This window comes from Chiloscyllium plagiosum, unplaced genomic scaffold (genome assembly GCF_037043375.1).
Source record: "Chiloscyllium plagiosum isolate Xiang-an unplaced genomic scaffold, Cpla_swu_hap1 HiC_scaffold_12, whole genome shotgun sequence".
NCBI lineage: Eukaryota > Metazoa > Chordata > Chondrichthyes > Orectolobiformes > Hemiscylliidae > Chiloscyllium > Chiloscyllium plagiosum.
Genome location: NW_028270150.1, coordinates 54,087,889 through 54,105,586, shown reverse-complemented (window position 1 = coordinate 54,105,586; position 17,698 = coordinate 54,087,889). Strand labels below are relative to the sequence as shown.

At 40.5% G+C, this 17,698-nt stretch overlaps 2 protein-coding genes across 13 annotated transcripts in view; one reads left to right on the top strand and one right to left on the bottom strand.

Annotated features, from left to right (window-relative positions):
• Positions 1 to 17,698, bottom strand: part of caska (calcium/calmodulin-dependent serine protein kinase a) — a 609,390-nt gene that overhangs the window by 352,289 nt on the left and 239,403 nt on the right. The window lies entirely within an intron of this gene.
• gpr34b (G protein-coupled receptor 34b) lies at positions 2,869 to 17,647 on the top strand. Of its 2 annotated transcripts, none has more exons than XM_043700854.2 (2): positions 2,869 to 2,995; positions 16,385 to 17,647. In XM_043700854.2, the coding sequence occupies exon 2, from the start codon at positions 16,419 to 16,421 to the stop codon at positions 17,445 to 17,447; it is 1,029 nt and encodes a 342-aa protein (XP_043556789.1). In that variant the 5' UTR covers positions 2,869 to 2,995; positions 16,385 to 16,418; the 3' UTR covers positions 17,448 to 17,647. The 2 variants fall into 2 exon arrangements, with proteins under 2 accessions (XP_043556789.1, XP_043556790.1); XM_043700855.2 differs by lacking the exon at positions 2,869 to 2,995 and adding an exon at positions 14,867 to 14,942.

Genomic DNA, 17,698 nt, shown 5'->3' with positions numbered 1-17,698 from the left:
TGCTATGGATAAAACTAAAACTGTCCATCTTTTGTAATTTATTAGAAGAAAAAGGTGAAACTACTGGAGTCAAAACTTTGACATACTTTATTGTACTGCTAATCTAAAGACACATTGCAATTTGCAATTCATAGTCATTATTACAATCAAATTAAGCACAAGCGGAGCAGCTGTAATCTTAAATTTTGAAAAATGATATCAGTGTTTTTAGTGGTGTTACTCAGTCCAAATGCTGTATGCGTTAATGCTTAAAAATGGAGAAGTTGAGTTAGTCTGGGAACACACTTGTTCAGTGGTAATTCCATAGAATTCAGTATCAAAAATTTTCATTCTTTCAGTTAACTAACTCTCTGTATTCAGTACTGTCACTGAAAAGATGCTTCTATGCAAAATACCAGCACTTTTGACCATATAATGTATGGCCATAGGAATACAAAGGAGTGTATGCTTATTATGTATATTTATGTATCACGTAAGTAAATATATAGTTCAAAAGAATACACAACGTCCGTCCTGAAACGGCACTGTCCATAAGTATATCCAAGATTTAATGAAAATGTTTAAAATATAAGCATCCAAGAACCTAATGAGCACTTAGACATGGAAACATCCAGTCCAGAACCACTTTGCCAATTACCTTTTTCACCCATTATCATTTAAAGAACTGAATGCTAAGCTCTGGAAACCAAGTCAACAGTGAAACATCATTCTGGGCTGTTTTCTTAAATGTAGAAAGTGTATATTAAAAAATTATGAGTGGGCATTTTCTTTTTAATATAAATCAAGGCTTGAGTCTAAAACCACCATTGGCTCCTGTTGTGGAATATCTTTTTACTTTAAACTAATTGTGTCAAGAATAAACTCCAATAACACATGTAACAAAACTTAGTTCTTTTGGCTCCTAAACAAAAAAGGGAAGTAGCACCCCAGACAATACATAACAAATAAGAAGCATTTTGCAATATTATATTGGTCTAGTTCCAACTATGTACTATACCCTGCAGTTGGTTGATTAGCTCAATTTGTATTTTTAAGAAAACGTCTGCACCTGTTCTTTACATTTAAAATAACAGTTCAGAAACATGACACTGCACTGACATTGCATCACAAGAGTTTTTATTACAAAATCCAAATGGATCAATACAAATGAGATGCAATGTAAATAAAAGGTTAAATTTACCAATATAGTTCAAAACCTTACACATTGTAACCATGTGGATGATGAATGATCTACAACAGGGTTGTCCAACATTTTGCATTTTGGAGGGGGGGGGGGCGTTGGCACAATCCATTTAATCCCTCACTTGCTGGCCCCGCCACCAAATAACATTCCAAAACTAAAATTATAATTTAAATGACTATTCAAAATTGCGAAGCAGCATAACCAACTAACAGCACTACTTTTTTTTCCCTTTCCCATAAGAAAAATGTCAATGCCTAAGCCTTCACCATCAGTAAAAGGGGTGGGAAATGAGGCAGAGATAAGGAGGTATGTGTAATGAATGCTGACCTTGGGTTTACTTGTGATTTGTCAGGCTGATGTTGTGCAGGATTAGGTGGCAGTGGATTGGTGTGTCCAGCTCAATTCAACTCATCCATTCACCAAAGCACACACATCCCCTTTTCCCTGATCCTGCACTCACTTATACTAGCTACTACATCCCTGTAACTAACATCTACCCACCAAATTTCCTTGATCCAGACACATTACTCACCCATCCTTCTAACCACTAACTTAGTCTCCATATATTCTCACACTACGTCACACACCCACTGCTCCAGTCACCCACCAAACCACAGCTCTCTCTAGTCACCAACCTCGCTATCACTCTCCTAGAGTCACTCACTCCCCAACAAATGCCATCCCAACACCACCCACCTACCATACACGCACCTTTCCACTCACACACCCACCGACCTAATTCCAGTAACTGCTTTGGCAAAAGAAAGTTTCCGGATTAATGTTGCAGCTAAGAATGCACGTCCCTTGGATCTCTGCAGCCAAATTGGGCACCCTGATCAAATGACAAATCAGAGGTGCAGCAAGGCTAGCCAAGCAATGCAGCAAAGTGACGATCAATTCCAAAAAAATACCTAGGCAAAAAAATGGCCAGTGTGACTTCCACCCAACTCAACAGCCTGTCTCTAATGCTGTTGCTCCATCCTTTCTGATGGCCATACTCTCACCTCCCCATTACCTGTGTCTCACCCTGCATTCCCGCTTCCTTACATTTTATTAATATGCAACAGGTGAAATTATAGCAATACCACATAAACATGAATTCACTCATGATCTCTTTTATAGAGCAAATGTGTCTCTCTAATGGTAGACTGTTGCTGTTTTTAAATAATCTCACTTGAGAAAGCCTTCACAGATCCTCTAAGATAATGAAACTGAACTCTTACTTGCCTAACAGTACAACCCATATCTATATTTGTTTGTTGGCAAAACTTAACAACCTCATTGTTTGGGTACAGTGAGGGAATACCATTTTGCCTGAAGTATCTCTTTTGCATAAAATATTAAGCAATTATATTAAAAATTCCATGGCTTTGATTTAAGCAATGTAAAACAATTTCTTTTTAAACACGTAATGTATTTCTGGGGCCAGTAATGCCAAATTAATTCTTGTATCCAGCTGCACAATTGATCTATTTCCACCATTTTATGCATCTCCAACTCAAATTCTTGAGAACCTTATCACAGAAAAGGATTTTATTTTGAAATACCATTTAACAAGTCCACAAAAGGAAACAGATGCAAACAGGAAAATACACAGCATCAGCAGGGTTAACACAGTAGAAAGGAAAACCACAAGCATTACATCTATTTGAAGTAAAAGAGGAATAGATCACAGTCGTGTTTCTCTAGATCAAGAAGCTCTTCAACGTCATCTTTCTTATGAAAAACTAAATTCAAGATCTTTGCATGTTGCAATTAATTTGATAACTAGCATATTGACCAATTAAGCACAGGATTAAGACATCTTCACAGGTATGTAATAAATGTTTTTTACACAGGCTCTAATTTTTTTATTCACTTGTGGCACATAGGCATTGCTAACTGGCTAGAATTTATTGCCCAGCACAAGTTGCCCTTGTGAAGGTGGCGTTGAGCTGCCTTCTTGAACTGCTGCAGTCCGCCAGCTGTGAGTTGACTCACAATGCCATTAGAAAGGGAATTCCATAATTTTAAGCCAGCGACGGTGAAGGAACAGTGATATATTTCAGGAAGATAAGTGGCCTGGAGGGGAACTTGAAGGTGGTGGTATTCACATGCACCTGCTGTCCTGGTCCTTCTGGATAGAAGTCATGATTCGGAGATGCCGGTGTTGGACTGGGGTGTACAAAATTAAAAATCACACGACACCAGGTTATAGTCCAACAGGTTTAATTGGAAGCACACTAGCTTTCGGAGCGACGCTCCTTCATCAGGTGATAGTGGAGGGCTCGATCGTAACACAGAATTTATAGCAAAAATTTGCAGTGTGATGTAACTGAAATTATACATTGAAATATTGATTGTCTGTTAAGCCTTTCATCTGTTAGAATACAGTGATAGTTTCACTTCTTTCATGTGTAAATCACAAAACCTTTTTTTTAAAGTTTTAAAGTTTAACCCGAGAATGCAACTTTAAACTGTGTGATTTTTAACTTCTGGATAGAAGTGGTCACGGGTTTGGAAAATGCTGTCTAAGGATCTTTGGTGAATTTCTGCAATGCATTTTGTAGATAGTACAGACTGTTCCTATTGAACATCACTGGTGGAGGGAGTGGATGCTTATGGATGCGGTGCCAATCAAGCAAGCTGCTTTGACTTGGATGGTGTCAAGCTTCCTGAGTTTTGTTAGAACATAGAACATAGAACAGTACAGCACAGAACAGGCCCTTCAGCCCACGATGTTGTGCCGACCACTGATCCTCATGTATGCACCCTCAAATTTCTGTGACCATATGCATGTCCAGGAGTGCCTTAAATGTCCCCAATGACCCTGCCTCCACAACTGCTGCTGGCAACGCATTCCATGCTCTCACAACTCTCTGTGTAAAGAACCTGCCTCTGACATCCGCTCTATACTTTCCTCCAACCGCTTAAAACTATGACCCCTCGTGTTAGTCATTTCTGCCCTGGGAAATAGTCTCTGGCTATCGACTCTCTCTATGCCTCTCATTATCTTGTATACCTCAGTTAGGTCCCCTCTTCTCATTCTTTTCGCCAATGAAAATAGTCCGAGCTCAGTCAACCTCTCCTCATAAGATAAGCCCTCCAGTCTAGGCAGCATCCTGGTAAACCTCCTCTGAACCCTCTCGAAAGCATCCACATCTTTCCTATAATAGAGCGACCAGAACTGAACGCAGTATTCCAAGTGCGGTCTAACCAAAGTTTTATAGAGCTGCAACAAGATCTCATGACTCTTCAACTCAATCCCCCTGTTAATGAAAGCCATACACCATATGCTTTCTTAACAACCCTGTCCACTTGGGTGGCCATTTTAAGGGATCAATGTACCTGCATCCCAAGATCCCTCTGTTCCACCACACTGCCAAGAATCATAATCTTAATCCTGTACTCCGCTTTCAAATTCGACCTTCCAAATTGCATCACCTCGCATTTATCCAGGTTGAACTCCATCTGCCACCTCTCAGCCCATCTCTGCATCCTGTCAATGTCCCGCTGCAGCCTACAACAGCCCTCTATCCTGTCAACGACACCTCCAACCTTTGTGTCATCTGCAAACTTGCTGACACATCCTTCAATCCCCTCATCCAAGTCATTAATAAAAATTACAAACAGTAGAGGCCCAAGGACAGAGCCCTGTGGAACACCTCTCACCACAGACTTCCAGGCAAAATATTCTCCTTCTATTACCATTCTCTGTTGGCCAGCCAATTCTGTATCTAGACAGCTATGTTCCCCTGAATCCCATTCCTCCTGACCTTCTGAATGAGCCTACCATGGGGAACCTTATCAAATGCCTTGCAGAAGTCCATATACACCACATCCACAGCTCGACCCTCAACAACTTTTCTAGTCACATCCTCAAAGAACTCGATAAGGTTTGTGAGGCATGACCTGCCCCTCACAAAGCCGTGTTGACTGCATTTAATCAAGCCATGCTCTTCCAGGTGGTCATAAATCCTATCCCTCAGAATCCTTTCTAACACCTTGCAGATGACAGACGTGAGACTTACTATGGGGTAATTTAGCATGGCCAATCCAACCTAACCTGCCCATCCCTGAACACTATGGGTAATTTAGCATGGCTAATCCACACTAAGCTGCCCATCCCTGAACACTATGGGTAATTTAGCATGGCCAATCCACCCTAACATGCACATCCCTGAACACTGTGGGGTAATTTAGCATGGCCAATCAACCCTAACCTGTATATCTTTGGACTGTGGGAGGAAACCAGAGCATCTGGAGGAAACCCACTCAGACACGGGGAGAATGTGTAAACTCCACACAGTCGCCCGAGGCTGGAATCGAACCTCGGACCCGAGCGCTGTGAAGCAGCAGTGCTCACCTCTGAGCCACCGTGCCGCCCATAAGCAGAGTGTTTTGGAAGCTAAGAATTTTTTGTTGTTGTCTCAGCAGCCAGCATTTGTTGCCTGTCCCCAGTAACACAGCAAAGAGTACCAGCTGAAATAAGGGATATTAACAGGGATAGATGGGCGAGAAGGCAAGACAGAGAGAGAGAGAAAGAGAGAGAATCCATCTTCTTTCGAGAACACTTGGAAATCCCCTACTCCAGCCTGTAGAAAGAACAAACTCTGTTCCCACCAAGCCTACATGTCATTAGAGACCAGCATTTCAAAATCATTGCCCGATGCTCTTCCAGTCGATAGGAAATATCAGGATCACTGAAACATTCTCACCTGTCACCATTGTATACTTTCCCGTGTCTAATTAAGTGATGTGTCTAAACTGCTGCCTCTTCACACTCATTCTGACTTGTGCCTTGCAGATGGTGGGCAGGTTTTGTGGAGTTAGGAGGTGAGTTACTCACTGCAATATTCATAGCCTCTGTCTTGCTCTTCTAGCAACTGTGTCCCCCTGGATGCAGATAGTGGAGGATTCAGCGATGGTTACACCATTGAGTGTCAAGGGACAGTGGTTAGATTGTCTCCTATTGGAGACAGTTAACACCTGGCATTTGGGTTACAATGTTATTTGCCATTTGTCAGCCCAAGCCTGGATATTGTCCAGATCTTGTTGCCTTTGAACATGGATCATTTCAGTATTTGAGGAGCTGCGAATGGTGCTGATCAGTTTTGTAATTCATCAGCGAATATCTCTACTTTGATTCATAGAGTCAGAGAGATGTACAGCATGGAAACAGACCCCTCGGTCCAACTCATCCATGCTGACCAGATATCCCAATCCAAACTGGTCCCACCTGCCTGCACCCGGCCCATATCCCTCCAAGCCGTTCTTATTCATATACCCATCCAGATGCCTTTTAAATGTTGCAACTGTACCAGCCTCCACCACTTCCTCTGGAAGCTCATTCCACACATGTACCACCCTCTGCGAGAAAATATTGCCTTTTAGATCTCTTTTATATCTTTCCCCTATCACCCTAAACCTATGCCCTCTAGTTCTGGACTCCCCCATCCAAGAGGCAAAGACTTTGTCTATTTATCCTATCCATGTCCCTTATGATTTTATAAACCTGTATAAGGTCACCCCTTAGCCTCCGACGCTCCAGGGAAAACTGGGCTAGACTATTCAACCTCACCCTGTAGCTCAAATCCTCTAACCCTGGCAACATCCGTGTAAATCTTTTCTGAACCCTTTCAAGTTTCACAACATCCTTCTGATAGGAGGGAGACCAAAACTGCTTGTGATATCCCAACAGTGGCCTAACCAATGTCCTGTACAGCTGCAACATGACCTCCCAAATCCTGTACTCAATACTCTGACCAAGAAAGGAAAGCATACCAAACACCTTCTTCACTATCCTATCTACCTGGGACTCTGCTTTCAAGGAGCTATGAACATGCACTCCAAGATCTCTTGTTCAGCAACATTCCCATGGACCATCATTAAGTGTATACGTCCTGCTAAAATTTGCTTTCCCAAAATGCAGCACTTTGCATTTATCTAAATTATACTCCATCTGCCACTCCTCAGCCCATTGGCCCATCTGACTAAGATCCTGTTGTAATCCAAACTCTTCACTGTCCACCACACCTCCAATTTTTGTGTCATCTGCAAATTTGCTAACTATACCTCTTATGTTCACGTCCAAATCATTTATATAAATGATGAAAAGTAGTGGACCCAGCACCGATCCTTGTGGCACTCCACTGGTCACAAGCCTCCAGTCTGGAAAAACAACCCTCACCACCACCCTCTGTCGTCTACCTTTGAGCCAGTTCAGTATCCAAATGGCTAGTTCTCCCTGTATTCCATGACATCTAACCTTGCTAACCAGTCTCCCATGGGGAACCTTGTCGAATGCCCTACTAAAGTCCATATAGATCACGTCCACAGCTCTGCCATCAATCCTCTTTGTTTCATCTTCAAAAAAAAAATCAAGTTTGTGAGACATGATTTCCCACTCACAAAGCCATGTTGACTATCCCTAATCAGTCCTTGCCTTTCCAAATACATGTACATCCTGTCCCTCAGGATTCTCTCCAACAACGTGCCCACCACCGACATTAGACTCACCAGTTTATAGTTTCCTGGCTTGTCCTTACCACCCTTCTTAAACAGTTCAGACACATTTGGAAATGTTGAGGAGTTGGCAAAGAGGGGTGTAGAGCTGATGCTAGCTAGCCAGAGGGGAGGAACCTTTCCCCAGTTGCTTATCTGAAATGTATGCAGCATTTGGTTCAAAGTTCTAACGTATCTTAGGAAAGTTTAGAGTTCACGCATAAATAAGTGTCTAAAATATGGAAATGAATTTAAAATCAATCTACTAATCTGTAATCAGTAAGATTTCTTAATTCTGTAACAGAGGGTGGGGGTGGGGATTGAAAGATGAAATCATCTGGTACCTGATCTATCCCGCCAGGAATTCTGCATGGATAAACTTATACATCATATGAAAAATTTCTAAGGCAGACATAAATAGATTATTATTTGTTGCAGTTTCACAAGGAAAGAAATAAATCATTTGTAGCAATATGGTACTTTAAGTTCTCAGGATATTACAAAATGCATCATTGCTAATTAATTTCCTTTGGAAATGCAGTAACCATTTCTCGAAGGCAAATGCAGTAGCCAATTTGTACACATCAAGGTTCCCCAAAAAACAAAGGAGATAAATGCCAGTTAGCTCTGAACTAAAATGCAGGAACAACGACTGGACTAGCAAACAGAAACTGTCAGAGCAACTCAGCAGGACTAGCAGTATTTATGGAGAAAAAGAGTTAATGCTTCAAGTTCAGTTTGACCCTTCAGAACTGCCAGTATTTTGCTTTTATGAAAGGATTGAGTCCAAATGAACTAGAAGACCAGAAGGCACAGGAGCTGAATTAGTCCATTCAGTGTTCTCCACCACTGAATGAGATCATGGCTGATCTGATAACCCTCAACTTCACATCCTTTGTCTTCTCTCTATAACTCATGACTCCTTTGATGATTAAAATTCTCTCTCAATCTTAAATATATTTAACTACCCAAGCCTCTACAGCCCTAGGGATCAAGAATTCTGAAGATTCACAACCCTCAGAAGAAATTCCTCTTTATCGGTCCTTACTGGGTGATTGCTCCTATCTGCTGAACTCGCAGGCCAGCTTTTTGTAACTCATATGTGAAGACCTCCAAGTCTGTGTTTTCTGCTGTCTTTCCCCATTTAATATTCAGTTCCCCTAACCTTGTTGTTGACGTGTATAACCTTGCAATATATACCATCTGAAGAAAAATATTTACTTTAAAGATGGTAACAAGTATCTAATAAAATTTCTCTATTTCTACAAATGACAATCTAACGTTTGGGATGCTTTTAAATAAAAAATGCATTGGAGCGAGTTTTTAAAAGAGTAGAATGTACTTGTATTAAGTCACAGTATCACAGCTTCAAACTAATGATAAGATAAAATAAAGCTGAGTAGAACACTCAAGTGATAACGGATGACAGTCATAATAGAAGTTTTTTTTATTTTTCACAAATACGGTCTGTGCTAATTTTTTTTTAAACAGTAATCATTGTAAAATATTTGACTCCGAGGATGTGACTTGCAGAATCTGAAAAACCAGCTTCATCCTCCAGTAAATAAATAAAATCAATTCACAGAATTCATCCTTTGTGGACAAAATGTTAAAAAGGTACAAGTTGTGGACCCGTAATGCAGTAATTCTCATCTTTTTCACACTGTTTCAACTATCCAATCGTCTAGAAGCTCCAGCTAATAGTCGACATCGTTATAGTCCATTTCTAGTTGTCCTCAAGCAATCAGTGGTGAGCTGCCTTCTTGAACCACTGCAGCCAGTTGCTGTAGGTAGACCCACAATGGTATTAGATGGGGGATTCAGAATTTTGACCCAGCAAGATTGAAGGAACTGCAATATATTTCCAGGAGTGGCTTGGACGGGGGCTAGCATACGGTGAAGTTCTATCTGCTAGGCTTGTCCTTCTAGATGGTAGAGGATTCAGGATTTAGAAGATTTTGTCTAAGGAGCCATGGTGGATTTCTGCAGTATACCTTGTAGATGGTACGCATTGTAGTTACTGAGTATTGGTGGTGGAAGGAGTGAATGTTGGTGGATATGGTGCCAACCAAGTGGGTTGCTTTGCCCTGGATAGTACAGCAGGTCAGGCAACATCCGAGGAGCAGGAAAATCAACGTTTCGGGCAAAAGCCCTACATCAGGAAGAGCTCCTGATAAAGGGCTGCTCCTCGGATGCTGCTTGACCTGCTGTGCTTTTCCAGCACCACTCTAATCTTGACTCTAATCTCCAGCATCTGCACTATCCACGTTCGCCTTGCTCTGGAAAGTGGCAAGCTTCTTGAGTGTTTTTAGAGCTGCACTTAGCTAGGCAAGTGGGGCCTATCTCATCACGATCCTAGCTTCTGAGTTGCTCTTATAACCACAGTATTAATATGGCTATTCCAATCCAATTTAAGGTCAATGGTAATGCCAGACTGTTGATACTGGTGGAATTCAGTGATGGCGATGCCACTGAATATCAAGGGGCAATGGTCAGATTCTCTTGTTGAAGATGCTCATTAACTTGCATCTGTGTGGTGCAAATGGTCTTGCTACACTTGAAGATCAATATCTGAAGAGACACAAGTGCTGTTGAACAATGTAGACATCAGCAAAAATCGTCACTTCTGATCTTCTGATGGAGGGAAGGTCATTGATGTTTGGCCAAGGATACTATCCTGAAGAACGCCCGCACAGAGCACTGTGGATGTACCAACAGCAAATGGACTGCAGGGAGACAGAGCAACTAGGAATGGGCAATAAATGCTGGATCAGATAGCCAAGGCCACAACCTGCGAATATGTAGTGAGGAGAATTCTGAATATAAGTTACCCTAAAACAAATCAGTAAGCGAAGAATCAAAAGTGATCAATAGAAGTCTTATTTTCTCACATTAGAAAAGACAAGAGAAATTAGTTAGCTTAATAAGAAAGATTTATACATATATAAAATTCACTTGCTAATATTCAAGAAATTTATTTAAAACAAAACTAAACCATGCAGGCAAGGTTGAAATACTGATTTGGTAGGCATTTATAACCCTGCAATAGTGCAACATGGCTGAACTAGGAATAACCTTGCAGTTTTTTCTGAAGGCAAAATGATGATGCCCCTGCACCACATTGAGGCAAGTACCACCAGATAAAGATGCGAGAATATCACAGGGTCTATAAAAAGGAGATAGGGCATATAGGAAGATGGGGGGAATATGAAAGACGTCTACTGCTCCACCCCCCCGCCCTCATTTCCAGAACTCTGACCACAATGCAGTGTTTCTTCTCCCAGCTTACAGACAGAAACTCAAGCAGGAGGCCCCCTCGCGGATGCAGGTCCAGTGCTGGTCGGAGGATCAACTCCGGTGCTGACTGGAATCAGCTGATTGGGTCATGTTCAAACAGTCCGCAGGTACCTTGGACGAGTATGCCACCACCGTCACAGACTTTATTAGCAGCAAGTGTGTGGAGGAATGCATACCGAGGAAGTCAATCAGGATGTTCCCCAACAGGAAACCCTGGATGAATCAGGACATACAGAACCTGCTGAAAACCAGGCTTGAGGCCTTCAGATCAGGAGTCACACTCAAGTATAAGGAATTCAAGTATGACCTTCGCAGAGCCATCAAGACAGCCAAAGACCAATACTGATCTAAACTAGAGACCCAGACAGACGAACCTATCCCAACAGTCACTCATCAGAGGTCAGATCAGTTTTCCTTTGTGTGGCAGAGATCTTCTTGGACATTTTCAACCTCTCCCTGCAGCAGGCCACTGTCCCAGCCTGTTTCAAGATGGCTAGCATCATCCCTGTGCCTAAGAAGGCTCATGCAGCATGTCTCAATGACTACTGCCCAGTAGCCTAACTTCAGTGGTCATGAAATGCTTTGAAAGGCTGGTCATGGCATTAATCAATTCCAGCCTCCCCACTACTCTTGACCCACTCCAATTTGTCTATTGGATCAACATATCCACGTCAGATACCATATCACTTGCCCTTCACTCCTCCCTAAAACATCGTGACACCAAGAACAGCTATGTAAGAATCCTACTCATACTACAGTTCAGCCTTCAAAACTATTATCTTCTCCAGACTGATTACTAAACTTAGTGATCTCGGACTAAGCCCGCTCTCTGGAACTAGATCCTCAGTTTCCTGAACCACAGGCCACAATCAGTGAAGATTGGGGACAATATTTCAACTTCACTAACAATCAACACTGGAGCCCTTCAGGGGTGTGTACTCAGCCCCCTACTGTACTCACTGTATACGCTCGACAGCATCGGCTAATGCCAGACTAATGCCATTTACAAGTTCGCTGATGACACCACCATAGTTGGTCGAATCTCAGATGGCAACGATTCAGATGGGAGGTGGAAGACCTGGAAAAATGGTGCACTGAGAACAACCTAGCACTCAAAGCCAGCAAAACCAAGGAACTCATTATTGACTCTTAGCAGGATGTTACTCATGCGCACCCCCACCCCCCCGCACATTAACAGCACAAAGGTGGAATGAGTGGAGAGTGTCAAGCTCCTGGGAGTGGTCATCCACAATAAGCTTTCTTGGACTCTTCATGTGGACGCAATGGTTACAAAGGCCTGACATCTCTTCTTCCTCAGGCAGCTGAGGAAACTTGGCATGATGACGAATACCCTTGCCAACATTCTGTCTGGATGTATCACTGCCCGGTATGGCAACTGTACCATTCAAGATCAGAGACGGTTACAGCGAGTGGTGAACTCGGCCCAGACGATCACAAAGGCCAACCTCCCATCTACAGAATCCATCTACCAGGCCTGCCATCAAGCAAAGGCTGCCAGCTTCTCAAAGATCCATCCTACCCTGGCAATATGTTTTTCTACAACTTCTACCATCGGGGAGAAGGTACAGAAGTCTGAAACACGCTCCAGCTGGTTTCAAAACAGTTTCTACCCCACTGTTGTTAGGACTCACAAAAACTTAACATTTGCCTGAACCTGTGCTTTTGTTTTTGCCACTTTAACTAATATTTACTTATCTATGCTACTTAACTATTTGATCTGCTTGTATTGCTCGCAAGACAAAGCCTTTCGCTGTGCTTCGGTACACGCGACAATAAATTCAATTCAATTCAATTCAATAATAACAGGGATGTTAGGCACCCATGCCACTTTGGAACGTGTGAAAAACAAGGTACTTGTCTCAAATAGGCCATTTTGGAATTCTATTAATGTATTGTCTACACGACTTACAACGTATAAATGTGTGAGATTTGTTGCTGAGGGCAGAGTTCTGCTTTGGGATTACTGAGGTGGATCTCTCCCAATGCATTGGTGAATAAAAAAATTATAACCTGCTCAAGATTCCAGATTATTTTATACACTCAAAAAAATTAATTTTCTAAGGAAATTAGAAAGAGGTGAAAAAATTATGGAGTGCTTATAATGGGGGACTTTTATCACCCACATATACAGTGGCGCAAGAGCAGCAGAAAGGGTAGAGACAAAGTTCCTCCAGAGTGTTGAGAGAATTATTTTAATATCAGTACAGTATGCTTCGCGTCCAACATAAAAGGAAGAACTAGTTGACTTGGTTTCTTTGGGATGAGGTGTGCCAAGTAAATCAAATATGGATGAACAGTTGGTGGACAGTGATCATTGTATCATGAGATTTAGGGTGATCATCAAGCATGAACAATCCAGAGTAAAAATAAATAAGTTGGGGAAAGCCAACCAGGTAAGAATGAATCTCGGCTGAATATATTTGAGTTAAAGGTTGACAGACGAAATAGCAACTGAACAAAGTGAAGCTAGATTGGGCAGGGTCAAGATATATGTTCTGAAAAGGGCAGGGTAGGACAAATAAAATAAATCCTGTGTTCCCTGAATGACAAATGAAATAGGGATAAAACTAAAATTATGTTAATGACAAATGTCAGGCAGAAAATAAATTAAGACCCTGGCTGAATACACAAACTCTAAAGTGGTGATGAAAAACAAATAGAGAGCAAATAGGAGGTATCAAAAGAGACCAGCAACCAACATAAAAGCAAATTTCGAAGTCTTCTCCAAGCATTTAAATAGTAAAAAGAGTGGAACCAATTAGGTTCTACACATGGAGGAAAAGGACATGGCTGAGGTACTAAATACATACTCTGCATAAGTCTTTACCAAAGAATTTCTACCCCAGGCCATGAATATTAATAGGTCTGGATAGAGACTTGGGGAAAATGTTTCCACTAGCAGGAGACACTAGAACTTTAGGAGACAGCCTCAGAGTAAAGGCATGACCTTTAGATCTGAGATGAGGAGTAATTTCTTTAGTCAGAGAGTGGTTAATCTATGGAATCATTGCTGCAGAAGGCTGTAGAGGCCAAGTTATGAAGTATATTTAAGACAGAGATAGATAGGTTGTTGATTAGTAAGGGGATCAAGAGTTAGGGTGAGAAGGGAGGAGAATGTGATTGTGAAACATATCAGCCACGATTGAATGGTGGAGCAAACTCAATGGGCTGAATGGCCTAATTCTGCTTCTTATATCTTATGGTCTTATATTTTTAAGATAGTATTGGATATATTCTTGCAAAGCAATGGAACAAAGGATTGGGTGCAGATGGGATGTAAAATTCAAAGCAAATACAAAAACAAAAACAGGAAGTTAAGACAGATGAATGTGTGGCTGGCAAGATGGTGCAAGGGGGACTTCAGATTCCTGGGTCACTGGGACTGACTCTGGTGAGACTTAGAAATTTGCTTTTATGTTGGCTGCTAGTCTCTTTTGACACTTCCTATTTGCTTCTCAGGTTACAATGGAGGACCTTAATTACACATATGTAGACTGTAACAATGGCAGTGAAAGCTTGTGGATGAGTTAGGCAAAGTCAGAATTCTTGGGGTAGGGCAGAAAGAAACTTTGCTGAAAAGACTGTACAAGTTGAACAGACTGCATCTGAGCAGAAACAAAATAGAAATTCTAGACAAACTCAGCATGTCTGGCAGTATCAATGGGGAGAAAGCAGAGTTAACATTTTGAGTCCAGTGACTCTTCATCAGAACGAAAGAAATCAATGGACTAAATTGTAAACTCTGTTTTCTCTCCACAGATGCTGCCATACCTACTGAATTTCTCCAGCAATTTCTGATTTTGTTTCAGATCTCCAACTTTTCTTGGTTTTATTTTTGCATATGAACAGAACTGGGATTGAGATCCTTGCAGGAAGTTTTACTAGTGCATTGGGGATGTTTTAAACCAAGCAGGAGCATGGTTATTCAAAAATAATACTAAGGTGCACAAAATGCTAGGTGAGTCTGATGGCACTAAAAAAATACTAAGTAATTGGTAGAGTACAAGTAAGGAAGAAGGTTACAAAGTACAATGCACATACATGAATGCACAGGGTAAAATTAATCAGACTGGAGAGTTGTAAGTACAGATTGCTATATGGGATTGTGATGTTGTGGCAACAGAGACCCGATTTAAACAAGAACATATCTGAGTATTAATTATTCCTAGCTACAACTTGTTCAGAAAACATAAAGAGAACAAAGAAGGGTGGTGTTTTTGATTAAGGACTGCAAATGACTGAGATGTATAAACATCATAACAATAGTTACAATGGAGGACCTTAATTACACATATCTAGAGTGTAACAATGGCAGTGAAAGCTTGCAGATGAGAAAGAGGAGTTAGGCAAAATCAGAATTCTTGGGGTAGGACAAAAAAAACGTGGTTATATTTCAGCAAGAATGAATGAACTACCAAGGAAGAGGTGCAAAGAGTTGGGCAAGTCAATGGAAGAGGAAAATGTAATCATTTGTCTCAGATGATGCAAAAAGATAGTTTCATTACACATGTCACAGAAAATGTAACGAGCGCCTTTAGCACTGAACAGGACAGAAGGTTGAAAGAAGGGAGGGTGAACAATGCATCTTCTTTCCTCCATCATTCTTTCAAGCATTAGGGTTGAAGTTACTTCAGAATATTATTTTTATAAAGTCAAGATGAACATGTAATGTGTATTATTGTAGTAATTCATCTTGTTACTTGTTGGAGGTGTGAACCAGTGGTCTGTTGTTAAATAACTTTACATACAAAGAGTCATGAAACAGGCTCAGCCAAAACTCAAGCTTGATTACAGAATCATTTACATCACACTAAGAAGCTGTTCAGTCTATCAATGCATGTGCCACCAGTTTGAAAGATATTTCAATTGATCTCATGCCCCTACTCATTCCAAACAACCTTGCAAAGGTTTCCATTTGAGTACATGTCCAATTGTCTTTAGAAAGTTACAACTAAATCTGTTTCTACCAACTTGTAGATAATGTATTCCAGATGACAACTTGCAGCATAAAATAAATTCTCTATTTTGTGCCAATTATCTCAAATCTATGTCCTCTGGTATTCTATCTTTCTGCCAGTGGAAATAGTTTCTCCCTGACATTATTCCTCACAACTGGGATATCTTCATTAAACTACCCCTTCTCTGGTCTCTCCACATGAGCAATGTGTCTCATCCAAGAAAATAATTTATGTTTAACAAATAATTTGGCATTTTAACTTACGTTATTCCAAGGAATAATTAATTTTGTACTGCATTTTGGAATCTAGATGCTTTGCTACAACAAATATTAAGATGACTGGACTAATTAACAACTTGCAAATACTATCTTATAAATAAATGTGCTATAGAAGTCTCCCTTCTAATAAGCTTCATATTAATACAGATTCTATTTCATTTCAGAAATAAACATTTATCAATTTCATTATCTGAAAGTATGGGAACTACCAATCTGTCGATGAGCTACTGGCAACCAGAAAATGGAAGTAAATTACTAAAGGCGAGAACAGAGATGAATATATTGGCTGACCAAAACTGTACTATACACGACAACTTCCTAACGATTCTTTTACCTGTGGTGTACTCTCTCATATTTTTAACAGGACTGATTAGCAACATTGCAGCACTATGCATATTTTTCTTCATTCAAAACAAGAAAAATTCCATCCACATCTATTTGATTAACATGGCAATTGCAGACCTCTTCTCAATCTCCTCCTTGCCTTTCAGAATAGCATATCATGCAAATCATAACCAGTGGATGTTAGGGAAATTGTTCTGCAATATCATAGGCAATGTATTTTACATGACAATGTATATTAGCATTATACTTTTGGGACTCATCAGTGTGGATCGGTACTTAAAAATAACAAGGCCTTTGCAGCATTATAAAATACGGAATGCTACCCAAAGTGCAATGATTTGTGCTGCCATCTGGTTTGTTTCAATTCTGATTGTAATACCAATGCTTTTGAAGACTAAAGCAGTTAACAGTTCCGATGACAATTCAAAGTGCTTTCATTATCGAGAAAGAGACCAATTCAAAACCTATATTAATATTTTCATTGTCATAATGTTTTGGGTTGTATTTTTTTGCCTCATTCTTTCGTATGGAAAGATTTCTAAAAAGCTTTTCAGGCTTGGTAAAGAAAAACCTGGTTTTTCTAACAGCAAAATTCTCAGCAAAATTGCAACAAAAACGTTCATTGTTCTTTTCATTTTTACCATATGCTTCGTCCCATATCATATCTCCCGATTCTTCTACATTGCATCTCAGCTTCACATAACAAGCTGTTACTGGAAAAATGTGATGAATAAAACGAATGAGATATCACTTTTGCTTTCTGCTTTCAACAGTTGCCTCGACCCAATCATGTATTTTCTGCTCTCAAAGACTGTTAGAAAAACAGTGCGGAATTTAGTCAGCAAACAATTCCAGAAAGACATAAGAAGTGAGAGCACTTAAAAGTACATTATCTCCAGTCCTAGATATGTATGGGTCTGTCTCAAACAATTTGAGCATGCAGTTATATTCCTTTTTCAAAACAAAAATCAATGGACAACAAAGATTTCAGATTTGTTTACATGTATTAATAACCTGAACCAATCTGTATATTTGTGGATGTAATATAATGGAATGTTAATGAGTAAAAGAACTAACCATGATCTGAAAGTTGAATACTTTCAAACACATTCCCTCTCAAAAAGCAACACTGC